Here is a 14,869-nt window from a genome sequence, read left to right as displayed (position 1 = left end):
GGTTCAGGCTGTGAGCCCAGTGATAATTGTTGACTCCTAGAGCTGCGAGCTGATTTCTGCGACCTTGGCTGATTGTAGAACCCATTCGCTGGAGGGTTGGTTAGCCCACTGCTGCTCTCAATTTATGAGAACTTATTTTATTAGAGTGTTTGATGAAGTTGAGAGGGAGGTGAGAAATATGTGCCAAGCAGTTTGTTGTTTGAGTCACTCTCCCATGGTATTTGCTGCAAACAGTTCTTCTGTTTGGATAACGTTAAGTGCAAACAATTAAAGCAAATGTTTTAAAATTCTCTCTCTGAGTTGGAAGGAGTTGGAAATCATGAATGGTGTTAAAAATCTGTGGCCAGGAGTGATAACCACCTTAGAATTTGAATGCCAGTCTTCCCAACCTCGAGTTTCCAGGCCATTTGACACAGTGAGGCAGTCCTTCACGGGTCTTCCTATCACGTTCCGCCGCACCTGCCTTCTGCTTTTTTTCCTTCTGGGTGCTGAGGAAGACTGGGAATTAAGCTGTCCCATGGCAGTGGAGTGTGGTCATTTGGACATGTGGGTCGGGTTTTGTTTTTCCTGTTCTATTGGGTTTTGTTTTTCCTGTTCTATTGTTTTCCTACATGTATTTGTATATTCTTGTTTCGATACATTGAGGTTAAGTGGCTATGAAGTTACACAGTGCACTTAGTATCTATCTTTGTAGATAATTTACAAAATATCATACTGAGGAAATGTTGATATTGATAGTGCTGTTACCTTGAAGGTGGTTGTAAGGTTTATCTTTGTATTTTGGTGAGTTGTTTGTATTTGGTATGTGGGACTTGAAATTACTAGCACTGGCCAATTTGTTCAGTTTCATTCAACAGATATTGATTTGGTACCCAGTATGTTCCAGGCACAGTGATAAGCACTAGAAGTATAGCACAGTTTAGTGTCCCCATTGGCAAATAATCCATAATTATCAGTCAACCAGGATGTATGACTGACAAGGAAGAACACAAATATAAGATATCTTCTCTGTTGATAGTCTTTAGATTGGAAGACTGATTGTTTCTGAATCATATGATTAAGAAATAGAAGCCAAACCGAGGCAGATAATTTGGGGGAAGGAGTGATGTGAGCATGTGGACAGTAAAATGTCACTTCTGATTAGCAATATACACAGGCAGACCCTGTGGAAAAAGAAAGTCAGCTAATAAAATTTTACTTACCTTAACATAGGTTCTTCATGGAGAGCAATACTTGGAGTTATATAAGCCACTTCCCAGAACGGGTGAGTTCTTCATACACTGTTTCCATAATCATAGCATAGTTTCTTTTTCTGACTAACCTTCCAGACTGTCAGTGTGTTAAGATGGCATAGCGTGACCTAAATAAATCACATCACAAGTTATTTATGTGCATGTCAGCCATTAGAGTAGATTGATGTTAACTAGTACCTGTTTTGGTTTCCTTAAACTTTGTCTTTTAATAATCTTGTTTAACAAATTGCTTCAAAATACTAACAGTTTCTCTCTGTTGATGTCTGTGTTATTAACAACTGAAAGGAGCATTTTGTGTGCGTGTATTCTAAACTTAGTGATTGTGTATAATCACTTATGATTCTTATTAATATGATTCTTCATTCTTTTTTTTGGTATCTATATTAGTACTGTTTTCATAAAGTAGACAATGTTAAAAGATACAGAATTTCTTGTACTTAACTCTTTCCTGTTTTGTTTTAGAGTAAATAAAACCAAGTCTGCCTTAGGGATCAGTTTTATTTTTCTCAATAATATTTACTTGTTCAGTAAAGCTTCTCTTTTTATTCTTTCACTATAATTTGGTATATTTGTTTGTTTCACTACTCTGATATCAGAATATTGTCTAATTATATAGTGGCCATAGAAGGTGGTAAAAAAAAAAAAAGTGTTTATCATGTGACATTATATAACAGAGGTCAGCAAGTAGCTAGAATCCTACTTTATTTTTTTCCTGTATCTTTTTATTTTACTAAAAAAATTATGAAATTCACATTGCTTAAGGCTAAATAGCTTTATTTCAGTGTTAGTGTTACAACATAAGTTTCCACAGAACTCTTTTTTATCTGAGGCAGTGCACAGTGTGTGGTGACTGAGCATTCATCGGATATCCACTGGATACCTGCCACGTGCATGGCACAGTGTTCTGTTTCAGATAATTTTCTAACCTGGCTGCATATCAAAATTGCCTATTATTACATTATATTGTATCACCTCTTATTTGAATAAAATATGGATTCTGGATCCCAACCTTGGAGATTTTGTGTGTATGCCTGTGTTGTGTGTATGTGCTCTGGTGGTGGCACTGGTGGCAGTGGTGGAGGCTAGGAAGCTCTCTATATGTTTTGTATGCAACCAGCCTAACGGGCATTCTTTTGGGAACCATTGTTATAAGGGAAGTATAAATGTTGTAAGATAGGTTTCTGCCTGTAGGGATTTTAAATCTGAAGAGAGAAATTAGGCATATACTCAAAAATGATTACAACCGAAAAGTGATACGAATAGGAAGGTGATAGAAAATACTTAATTTCTTGTACCTCCTTAGCTTCAAGTTATGGTGCTCATGAGGTAGTTCCTGTGCATTTTCTTTAAGTAAGTTTAAAGTTTATTCTCTAGTAAATATGAATATTCAGAATTTGAGGTACTTATGGTTTGGAACCTCTTTAAACTGCAGAAAACCAAGGTATGACTAATATTTATAAACTTTCCATAAAAACACACCAGTTGATACCTAGGACCTCAAGCATCAGGAGACTGATATCACCATCTCCGTATCTCTTAATGCCTCATTTGTTAGCTACAGTGGTACCATCATAGGCTGACTTATCCCTCCTTGTGGTAAAAAAATAAGCATTAGATGAAGTACAAGAAACCTAACAGCAGTACTTTATTTTCCATCATGAACCAGACATGTTCTAGTCCATGATGTGCTGGTCACTAGATTTGCTGGGTTCAAAAGTTTGATCTTTATTATGTTTCTACTTGATGTCTTTCTTAATTAGAATCACTTCTTTTTGAAGATAATTTCTATTATTAGGGCAAAACAATACTTTATTTCGTCTGGAAAGTGAGATTGATAATGTTAGCAGCCTTGATTCTCTTACAGGAAATATGTGATCATCAAATATTAGCATATGTAAATGTGCTTTTGAACAGTTAAGCATTATGCAAATATAATTATTATGCCAAATCCCCAAAATAGTACCCCATGGAGCTGTGGTGTTTTATTTTATTCTTTTGAGGGGGTTAGCCCTGAGCTAACATCTGGCTGCCAATCCTCCTCCTTTTTGCTGGGGAAGACTGGCCCTGAGCTAACATCCATCCCCATCTCCCTCTACTTTATATGTGGGACGCCTACCACAGCATGGCTTGATAAGGGGTGTGTAGGTCTGTGCCTGGGACCCGAACTGGTGAACCCTGGGCTGCCAAATCAGGGTGCGCACACTTAACTGCTACACCAAGGGCTGGCCCCTGGAGCTGTGATTTTGATTGTTAGGAAACATTTAACCTTTTTCTCCTTAAGTACTCATATTTAAGTAGATTTTTACCAAATTATAAAATAAGATGTACTCATTATAGAAAATTTGGAAATTATAGGAAAGTGTAGCAAGAAAACAATTGTCTGTAATTTTATTCACTGATTGAATATTTATTAAATATCTATTATGTGCTAGGCTGTCCACAAATGGCTGATAATATAACCAAAAAAAGACGTTTTATTTATTTATACAGAGCTTAGAGTCTGTCTAATGATGAATGGAGACGATGGGCAATGATAAACATTGTGTAATCCAGTATTATGGGAGAAGTGTAGGTTTGGCACAAGAGCACATAGGAAAGTCTCTAACCTGGAACTAAACTTGAGGGGTTGAGGAAGGCTTCTTGGTAGAAATGAAATCTAAACTGAGTTCTGAAATTAGGAGTTAACCGTGTTAGGAGGAGATTGAAAAAATATTTCAGGCAAAGGAAACACTATATGCAAAAGTTTAGAAGTGAGGAAGAACGTTGGCTGTTAGGGGAACTGAAAATACTTCAAGCTTCTTTAAAGGTAAGTTGAGGAAGAAAGCAAGATATGAGAGCAGAGAAGTAAAAATGATCTTGAACAGGCTTGAAAGACAGGTGAAGAAGTTTGGATTTTATTTTAAAGGCAATAGATAGCCACTTAAGCAGTGTCAGCAGGAGAGAATTATGTGATCAAATGTGGATTCTAGAAAACATCAACTCTGGCTCATCTTTGTGGTGCTCCGATTATAAGGGAATGAGACAGAGGGAAGGAGATTTTGTGGGAGACTGTTGTAATAATCTAGGTTAGAGGCCGTACTTGATTGGATAGGATTACAGGCATGAAGATGGATCCAAGTGGAGGAGTTGTAGAGATGTGTAAGGAGTAGGCCCTGTTTGGTTGTATGTGGAGTTGATCATCTGGGGAGATCATCACCAATTTGTCAGTTATTTATTGATTGCTTGTTCAGTTCTGAGCATTCTGCTTGGGCTGTGAATAAATGGAGAACAGAAACAAATCTAGACTGCCCTCATGGAGCATATCATCTAGTTGTTGGGGATGGCAGCCAATAATCAAATGACCACACAAATAAACGTACAACTGCAACTACATACGGTAAGCATTACAGATGAAACATACACACCACTGTTAGAACTTAAAATAGAAGGATTTGACATAATCAGGCTGGTAAGGGAAGTGTTCTCTGAGGAACTGACAGGAGGAGAGATTTTAAAGAAAGATTTCACCTAGGTAAGAAGTTAGGCAAAGAGGGAAAGAATAGCATTCCAGACAGTGCCAACATCCTGTGGAAAGATCCTAGAGATAAGGAGAAGCATGACTAAGGAGGAGCAAAGGAAGGCCAGGGTGGCTGGAGAGCCTGGTAGTGGTGATAGAGAATAGTATCACATAGATCACCTTAGGGAGTTTTATATTTATCCCAAGAGCCTTGAGAAGTGATGGAGCATGTTTTAAAGTTGGTCAGAGTGGATGTGCAGGTACCTAGTTAGAAGTCCGTTGTGGTAGTTCAAATGAAATGATGGTTGCTTAGACTAAGGTGGTAGTGAGGAGATGGAGAGAAATAGGTGGATCAGAGAGATATTTAGCAGGTGAAAGTGACAGAAATCTGGATCTCATCCTTGACTTCTCTTTTACCCTCTTTCATATCCAGACAGTTAGCAAGTTCTTGGGTTCTCTCCCTTCACTGCATCGAGAATTTCTATTTCTGTCCACCTCCACTTCCACTTCTTCATTTAGGCCACCATCACCTCTCACTTTCTAAATGTTCTCTCTGCCTCTATTCTTGCTCCCCTCAGGTCTGTTCACCCCACTGCAGCCGGAATGCTGTTTCCAGAATGCAAGTGTGTTTGTCACTTTCCTTTTAAAAACCCCAGATGGTTATCCATAGACTTTAGGATGAAGTCAAAAGCCTTTAGTGTAATCCAGCTTCTTTCAATCTCTGCATACTCCAGTCTTGCCACATATTTAGACTCTATTTTATGAGTTGGGGCGATAGTCAAGTTTTTGGCTTGGGCAGCAGTGTGGCTAGTACTATTCATTCATATAAGGAACAAAAGAGAAAAGCAGGTTTGAGCAAAAATAAATGAGTTCACCTTCAGACATTGGTAATCCATCAAGACATCACCAGTAAAATGATGGAAAGAAGAGTCCATAAAAGAACAGAGTGATTAGAAAGAAACAATGTCTCATTGAAGCTAGTAGAGTAGAGATTTGAGAAGGAATGGGGTAAATGGTATTGATTGTATGCTTAACAAATGTTTGTTGAATGATTGAAAATTACTTTTTAAAACCCAATTTATCAGAAATATTGATGTTTCAAATTTAGTCATTCAGATATTCTGATTGCTTTTAATTCAACGTTATATTGAAATTTATTTCAAGCTATAATTTTTTACTTTTGCTGCACATATACTGGAAATTTTGTTAAATTCTCTCATGTCTTACTATAATAACTTATGATCTTTAAAACTGTCTATTTATTTATTTACTTTACTTTTCATTTTAGGAAAATTAAAATGTGAAGGGGTTGTTGCTGATATCCTAGATAAAGGATCCGGTGTAGTAATTCTTCTGGATGGTAACTCATTTCCAGTTCTTAAGTAATATTGTTAGATTGATAGACTTTGTATGTAACATAATACTTCACCATAGAAGTTGATCAGTAAGTTTGTATTTATCTTCCAATTGGTGAGAAAGCAAGATAAGCGTTCCATAAATTTATAAGCTCTTTTAGAAAATAAGGGAGGGAGGGCAGAAGGAGTAGATTTGGACAGGGGTGGGGAGGGTGGGGCATTTCAGGGGATTTGAGACAACATAACCAAAGCACCGAGGTGAGAAACATGCTGGTATAGAGAACAAAGAGGAGAATTATGCTTGCTAGAGTATGTTTTTGGCAGAGAGGAATACATAGATAGCCCTCAGTTGATAATTAGGCTATACTGTAGATAGTCTTTTTTATGTTAGCTCTTTGGAATTTGGTACATATTTGACCCCTCAATCATTCTTATAACTGGTAGTTAGGTTCCTGAGACCTTGCGCATTCAACCCCGTTGAATTCATAATGTGGTTTAAAACACCATAGCCACATTTTTTTGCAGTGGGAAAAAAGGTTATAGTAGTTTAATAGACATTGAAATACTAGTAATTTAACATAAGCTAAAGATAGAATGCTTGAAATTTGTTTATTTTAAAGTTTAAGAACAAGAAATAGGTATTGTCAAAAATTTTAGAGATAACAGTGGAAAGTTTAATATTGTCTGATATTTGGAATATCGGCTTTGTCACTCTTGTTCTAAATACATAGGAGGTTATACTGTATATGCTGTTTTGGAACTGCCTTATTTTTGCTTATTAATGTGTTGAGAACATTTTTGATGCTGTTAAATATTCTTCTACTACATTGTTTTTGTTAACTCAGTATTTCATCATATGTCTGTTCTCTCTCCTTTTCCTCTTCCTCATCTTCCTCTTCCTCCTCCTCCTCCTTTTTTAGATCTTTGTATTTTCTTGTCATTCCAGATGTTGGCCAACATGTGGCTGCAGTTCTCCCAGTTTCCTTTTATTCTTCTCACCATTCTGCCAAATGTAACATACCACAAAGCAGAAGCTCTGCAGTAGCTTTAGCTTTAGTTTTTACTATTCTCTCTTGACCTACTCCATTTATTTAACTATAGCTTGGTAATAGGTAATAATGTATTAGAATTTATAGATAAAGTATAGATGAAATTAGATATCCAATTTCTTGTGTAATAAAGATGAAAATCTTATTTTAAATACAAATTGCCATGGCGTTTCTTATTTTTTGTTGTATTTAGATTACAGTTCAAAATCATATTCCTAGTTTTCTAGAGCAGGAGATACAGATAATACTCAAACTCTGACTAGGAAATTAGTCAGTAGAAAGAGTGACAGCTGTCTTACCTTCATTCATTACTTGCTTATTCACTAACTTGCTGTCTCATGTCATTTATTCATTGATTCATTAATTTAATAAATATTTATTAGGTGTCTTTTCTGTCCTAGGTACTATTCTAATTGCTAGAAATATGATGGTGAGCAAAGCAGTCATGATCCTGCCCTCCTGAAGCTTATACCTTCATTATCACTTATTTCCTCTTTCATATTTCAGGCTCTTTTGAGCGCCTTGGCAGAGTGTTTGAAAGTTTGAGAGTGTGGTTACCTGCACTTGATAGTGGGATTATTTGAAATATTTGAGATAGAGAGAATTGAAGTATGAAAGGTGGTTGGGGAGGTTTAAGAAGAGGTGAGAGAAACTGCTATTTCATAGACAAGACAGGATTTGGGAAGATCTCTTCTCTCTGCCTTCCAGAGACTGCCAGTGAATGAATAAAATGAATGCTTTGTAACCCAAAAGTTGGCATCTTTAAATTACAAAACCTTCTAGGAATTGGATTTTGTTTTTGAAACTTTTAGAGGAATTATTCGTCGTATATTGGTTAACTAGTCATGTCTTTTGATGTAACTTTACTTTTTCTCTCATTGACTTTTCAGTTTATTCTTATTCTGGAAACGAACTTCTGTGTTATAATCAGTTCTCACTCTTCCTTGTTGGCTCTGGAGGCTTTGGTGGAAAACGGACGTCAGACAAAATGAAGGTAGGCTATGCCTTTGTAAGGAAAATATGTGTGGCTAAAGATCTTTATCTGTTTTTTGAATTTACCATATTACCATATGTGAAATTTCATAGAGGAGAGCCTCAGTAATCCACAGTTTTTTGAATCAGAATTGGTTCCTTGGATTTGAAGTGCTGATTATGTTTGTTTTAATATATAACATATGTTATATATAAAGAAGTCTGGCTGAGATAAGTATAATATACCTGATATAATTATGGGAATATTTTCACTTTCTTATATAAACTTTGTAGCACCCAAAAGTCTTTAGAAAAACCTAGCATATACAGGTGATCCTTGTATAAATTAAAATCTTCATTCATTAAGTAACTTAAGCATTTCTCTTGTGTAAGACAATTCTAATTACTCTTTAGCTCTCAAATTCTATCTAAAAACATATTTTTCCTAAAAATATTTTATAACTTGGATTTTACACTGATTTTACCTGACCTTTGCCTCTAATTTATTTGAGTTAAGATTATACTGTAATAAATATTTTTCTGGAGTAAATAAAGTATTACTTAAAGAAGTATTGAGAGACTACTTCTGGAATGATGGTGTGAGGAGTTCCTTCGACCCTCTCCCCAGTGAAATAATCGTAATTGGTAAAAATTATAAATATTTAAAGTCTCTGGGAATTGTCATAAGGGTATATAGCAAATGAAGAAATATTTATTCAAGAAAATCTGTATCTTGGTAAGAACAGTGAGAATCTATGGCATTTGAGCCACAATTGTCTCCTTCCTCCCTCTTCCAGTGATTCAGCATGACAGAAACTCCACTCTAGGCATGTATAGCCAAAAAGACAGGATCCCTCTGCCCCCAGCTCCCAGAATAGGGCCACACTATATTCTTAGGAGGAGCAGGTCATAGTTTTTCTTATTCTCCAACCAGCTTGTATTGCAGAAGTGCTATTCTGGGTAAAAGGGCTAGGAGTTATGGGGCTCTCTTCCTCCGCCCAGCCCCTACTTATAGGGTGGAAACTCTGTTCTACCCATGGTAGGCTGAGAATACTGGGCTTGTTCACTCTTGCCTCAGCTTGCTCATAGGATGGGGGTTACAAGCTGGGAGAAGCAAACTGAAAAGACCAGAAGCTACTATCCCTGACCAGCACCCTATTATAAAGTGCGGATGTCACTTGGAGAGAAGTGGGCCACTATCCTTGTCCCCATCTCTGCTGCAGAGGTGCAGAAGTTTTGCCCAGGAGGCAAGTCAGGCTGTAATGATAGAGAGCTCTGAAGCTCTTTCCAAGGAAATTGACTTGTTTTGGAATGGAGTATTTGGAAGTTCAAAAGTAAGAGTGCACTCAAAAACAAGATTACTTTCGTGATAATCAAGAGGAGGCTGGTAGCTCCATGAGAGCAGTAAGCTAAACTAGTCCAACTAGAAGTTTACTAGAGAGAAAGAGCCCTCATGGGATCATAACACATCTCAAAGGCTGCCGTTAAAGACTACCCCTGCAAAGAGGCCTGACTTTAATTGGATCAGACTGTGGAGCAATCTATGCCCCAGGGCATTGTTGAACATTATAGAGCAATTGTCTGGCAATTAGTGGAGCCTAACAGCTGGGTATAATACCAAATGAGGCAGACAGTTTAACAGAGAGATGAGAAAGAGAGGGGCACAGAGAGCCCTGCTATAACCATGGTCATCCCAGGGTGGCTGCGCGCTTGCCCAAGGCTGCCTCTCTGAGGAGCAACATCAGAGGCTGCACACTGTGGGGGAAATAGACTTAACTAAAGTAGTCCAGCCAAGTCACCACACAAACAAGTTAACAGTAACAACCCCTGGAAGGGGAAGGGGGATCAGTATCTAGAGTTACTACAATATATTATCTGAAATGTCTGATTATCAACAAAAAATTACAAAGACCTGAAAGGAATGGGAGAGCATGATTCATAGACAGGAAAACAAAACAAAACAGGCAACAGAAACTGCCTTTGAGAGGACATAACAAACAAAGACTTCAAAGTAGCTATTGTAAATATGTTCCAAGAACTAAAGGAAATCGTGGTTAAAGAACTAAGGGAAAGTATGATGACAATGACTCATTAAATAGAGAAAATAAATAAATAGAAATTATAAAAAAGATCCAAATAGAAGTTCTGGAGCTGAAGGTATAATAACTAAAATGAAGAATTTACTGGAGGGGCTCAATAGTACATTTGAACTATCAGAAGAAAGAATAAAAAGGCTTGAAGGTTGATTTATCTATTTATTTATCTGTCTATGTCTGTCTGAAGAACAGAGAGAAAAAAAGAAAAAGAATGAAGAGCCTCAGAAAAATGCGGGATACCATTAAGTATACCAGCATTCATGTAGTAGGATTATCAGAAAGAGAGGAGAGAAAGCAGCAGAAAAAATAATTGAAGGAATAATGGCTTTGATGAAAAACACATCCAAGAAGCTTAACTACCTCCAAATATGATATAAATGCAGAGATCCACACCCTTAGTAAAGTGCATTTAAAGATTAAATAAATTTAGATGTGAATTGTTTTTCTAATCTTGTAGTTATTATCATCTTTTGCATTGGGAAAAGAGCCTTTACCTTTTTCTCCTTTGTGGCCTGGAGAATAGATCTGATTATATAATTCCTTTCATTAAACAGAGTCATTTCAGGAAAATCATAATCTTGATAAAGCCAGCAGTTATGAAATTTTAAATGTCATTATCTCCTGAGCATAAAATATTTAAAAAATACTTTTTATTCAACTTGCAGCTTTTATGATATTGAAACATAGGTCTTTCTCAAATACCAGTTTGGGTAAAGAGAATACCAATGACTTTGTTAGTATTTAACATATAACATTTTTTGATTTCAGGTAGCGGTAGCCGTACCTAACAGACCTCCTGATGCTATACTTACAGACACCACCTCACTTAATCAGGTAAGATTGTATTTTCAAGAAGTGATAAAGCTGTTGACTGCTGACACTTTTAAATTTATAACTCAGATAGCCTATAATTTTGTGAGTCCAAAATTAGTGGCTATGTCTTTCAACATATTAAAAATAATGACATATTTCTGTGGTTGGAATTCATTCTTTCTAAATTTTTACTTACCAGGTTTTTTCTCCATTAGGTATCAAAAGAAAATATCAAATGGCTTTTCATTAGTCAATTCAAAAAGCATCATGCTATGTTGGCAATGGAGTGCTTGCCCTAAAGAGACTGCCTAGCTTAGTGGTGAAGAATTTCATGAAAGCCTCAGAAGGCAGGATAAAAAGAATTAAAAGGCAAATTTTAATCATCCTTTCTCTATTGGGAAAGAAAGCTGAGTACATGGCTTGGAAACAGATTATTATTTGCTAACTTTAGTAGACAGGCAAAATAAAGCATCTTAGAAGAGGTAGGTGATTTAATATTTTATTTAGCATAAATAATTTGTTTTCTGATGAAGGAGATAAAATACCCTATCAGTTAACAAATTCTTTGAGCATGCAAAGACTTAAGAAACAAAAGGTAACCAGAAAGATGAGAAAAGCAACTTTGTTTTTGAGAGATGTAAAGATATAAAGATTTTTTCTCTACTAACCATGCAGATACAGAACAGAGTAAGTAAAGCTCCAGAGTTATGCTGTGAGTGACCAGGTAACGACAGCAAATTATTCATAAAGTTTACTTAATTTTTGATGCTAATTTTGATATGCTTGATATGAGAACTTATGCAGGATTTGTTTACTGGAAAATAGATATAATTTCCTGAGCCAGAAAGACTTAAGATTGGTACATATTAAGTGTATTTTTTTCTGCACTATATAATTGAGTGACGGAAAGAACAATACTTTTTTCCTCAGATTAGTTTTTTGCCTTTGAATGTTTTTCCCATCCCCGTTTCTTATCAATTTCTTAAGAATCCACCCATATTTATGTTTAATTAAAGCTTCATAATGAAATTAATTTTATTAGGGTGCTAAAGAACAGAAAAGGCTTCACGGTTTCATGGTTCAGAAAACCCAACAATGCTCCTTTATTATTCTGGGGTTACTGAAATAATAAAATGTATCTGCTGTAGATAAGAAAAGCTGAATAGTTTCCAAGGCTTGGATTTCTACATTAAGTAGAGAGAATTTCTTTCTTTTACTCTTCTTCAGATAAATAGAACTTTTTGTTAGCTTTTAGCAGAGTTGACTGTTTTGCTGTGCAACGAAGGACAGTTTTTAAGTTAACAGATATTTTTTGTATAAATAATGGGCACTCATCCTTTGACAGAGGTTCCTGACTCTTTTGTATCATATGGCTGTTTGAGAATATGATGAAAGCTACCTACTATTTGTTCAAAAAACATTTTGTATAAAACTTTGCATAAATTTCAGGGGATTTGTGGGCTGTGTTCAGCTGGATCTGTGCTATAGGAGATACAAATCTGGAAGAAATGTGGTCTGTTGTCAAAGAGCTGGAAGGACACTCGGATACTCAAGATGTAGATGTCTGAATAACTAGGGCACCTATTCCAAACAACGAATTATTAAGTACAAGGCTTGGAATTATAGAGTGAGTACTGTAGACTTTCAGAGAAGGGATGCTCATTAGGAAATGATATATGGGAGGGTTTGTTAGAAAAGATGGGACTTAGCTGAACTAAAATGGTGTGTAGGTTCTGTCTTACCAGAGTTGCAGGGCTTGCAGTGTTGCCAGGAAGGGGATAGGAAGTAATGATAGCAGACTGGAAGAGAGAAGAGCCTGATGAGTGTACAAGGAGTAAGAATGACAGTGTTCACGTTGGAGAGTACGGGGAGATGATTGTGGATGGGCAAATCTTTAAGGAGAAGTGAAAATAAGGAAAAAATTATGCCATTATAGCATGAACTTTGTGCTAGGTATTGTGACTTTTTAATCAGTAAGGGAACTGGCAACCATATTTTTACCTCTGCCAATATCACTCCTGGGATATTCTGTTTATCATGTCTTTAGGAGAATTTCTTCCTCTTTAAATTGGTATGACATTACAAGTGTACTTTATAGTTTTTCATAATAAATAGGAAATTCATCCCCAATAATCAAGGAAGATCAAAGAATGAATAGGTATCAGATGTCAGGCTTTGCATTTGGGGAGAACAAAAACAAAAATCTGTGGTTTCCCCAGATACATATCTTATACTATTTATTCTAACAATTATGATTTTAGCTATCATCATTACTAAATAAAGTAAATTTTTGGCATATTGGTTATACTATCTATTAAAATAGAATACTTTATTAAATTGCCATGTGTATTATAAGTACTGCCTGTTTTTTGTCTTTTTTGTGGGTGTGTGAGGAAGATGGGCCCTGAGCTAACGTCTGTGCCAGTCTTCCTCTATTTTGTATGTGGGACGCTGCCACAGCATGATGAGTGTGATGAGTGGTGTGTAGATCCGCTCCCAGCATCCGAACCTGCAAACTCCAGGCTGCCAAAGCAGAGTGCGTGAACTTAACCACTAGGGCACCGGGTTGGCCCCTGGCTGTTTTGTTGTGAAACAATGATTTATTATTTTTGGAGACTCTGTGGGTTGACTGAATGGTCCTTCTGCTACAAATGGTGTTGGCTATCACTCATGTAGCTGTTCTGAGAGGGTGACTGGACAGGACTGGAAGGCTAAGATGGCTTCTTTCACAAGTCGAGGACCTTAGTGCTGGCTGTTGGCTGGGGTGTCTCTAATCTTGTCCACATGGCCTCTTCCTTCGTGTGGTGTCTCATCTTCCAGGGCCTTTCTGTATGGCCCTCAAGGGGACTTCTATTTAGATTTCTGTAGTTCTTTTCTGTGTAGCTTATTCCTCTTTAGTACATACATGTCCCAGCTGCACAGTCTCGCAGAACTTTGATCTTCACCTCTTTCACTCATTGAGACTGTTTTGCTCTGTTTGGGTTTTCCTTCTTGCATGGCAGTCTGGAAAGTGCTGTCAGGCAGAAAGCTGTGGCAGTTGTAGAGTTCATCTTGTTTGTTTCTCTTCTGTCAAGAATCACAATCCCATACTACCTACTGTCTAGTGCCTAAGAACAGTATCTCCTTCCCCACTCAAAAAAAAAATTTTTTTTTTTTAGTTGTTTTCAGTGGAAGAGTAAGTCCACCCCAGTTACTCCATCATGGCCAGAAGTGGATGTCCTACACCTTTGTATATGCCCTTAGTACCTCATTTTCTGATTTATTACTATCTGGTTTTTCAGTTTTTTATTGCTGTCCTTTGTTTTCTACTTGCTTCTTGTATATCAAAGAGCCTATTTTATTTTCTTGTTTCTCTCTCCCTTACTGTTCCAATTTTTTGGGATGCATTAATTTTACTTTTTCAGGACATTTAATGTTTATGTATTATTCTTACACTCTCTTCCACATCTTTGTTTTAGTCTTAGATTTGCAATTGAATCTATTAGTTCTTTTGCCAAAGGTTCCCCCATCATCTCCTGGTTGGTTGAAATTCCTCCTGTAGTAGGTTCCCCAAGAAGGGCTCGTGTCTATGGTATTCCTTTGGTTCATATGTATTTAGGACTTTTTCTATGCCCTAGACTTGAAGGACAGCTTGGCTGGATATGAAATCTTGAGTTTCTTAAAAATGGTGTTCCATTGTTACCATGCTTTGTATGTTGCTTTTGAGGAGTCTGATACCAGTCTAATTATCTTCCTCTGAGTTACTTGATCTTTATTCTTGAGGCTCTTAGGATTTTTTTCTTTATCTTTAAAGTCTGATAGTTTTACTAGGATATGTCTCAGTGTTGCTCATTCC

At 36.6% G+C, this 14,869-nt stretch overlaps 1 protein-coding gene across 1 annotated transcript in view; it reads left to right on the top strand.

Annotated features, from left to right (window-relative positions):
- The window catches only part of HSD17B4 (hydroxysteroid 17-beta dehydrogenase 4), an 81,907-nt gene that overhangs the window by 37,861 nt on the left and 29,177 nt on the right, over window positions 1–14,869 (top strand). The window contains exons 14-17 of the mRNA XM_008516032.2: window positions 1,213–1,264; window positions 6,038–6,109; window positions 8,044–8,147; window positions 10,990–11,055. Coding sequence (XP_008514254.2) covers window positions 1,213–1,264; window positions 6,038–6,109; window positions 8,044–8,147; window positions 10,990–11,055 — 294 coding nt within the window. The remainder of the gene's footprint in view (window positions 1–1,212; window positions 1,265–6,037; window positions 6,110–8,043; window positions 8,148–10,989; window positions 11,056–14,869) is intronic.

This window comes from Equus przewalskii, chromosome 13, assembly GCF_037783145.1.
Source record: "Equus przewalskii isolate Varuska chromosome 13, EquPr2, whole genome shotgun sequence".
Taxonomy (NCBI): domain Eukaryota; kingdom Metazoa; phylum Chordata; class Mammalia; order Perissodactyla; family Equidae; genus Equus; species Equus przewalskii.
The sequence above is the reverse complement of the archived record's forward strand: the minus strand, read 5'-3'. Positions and strand labels throughout refer to the sequence as shown.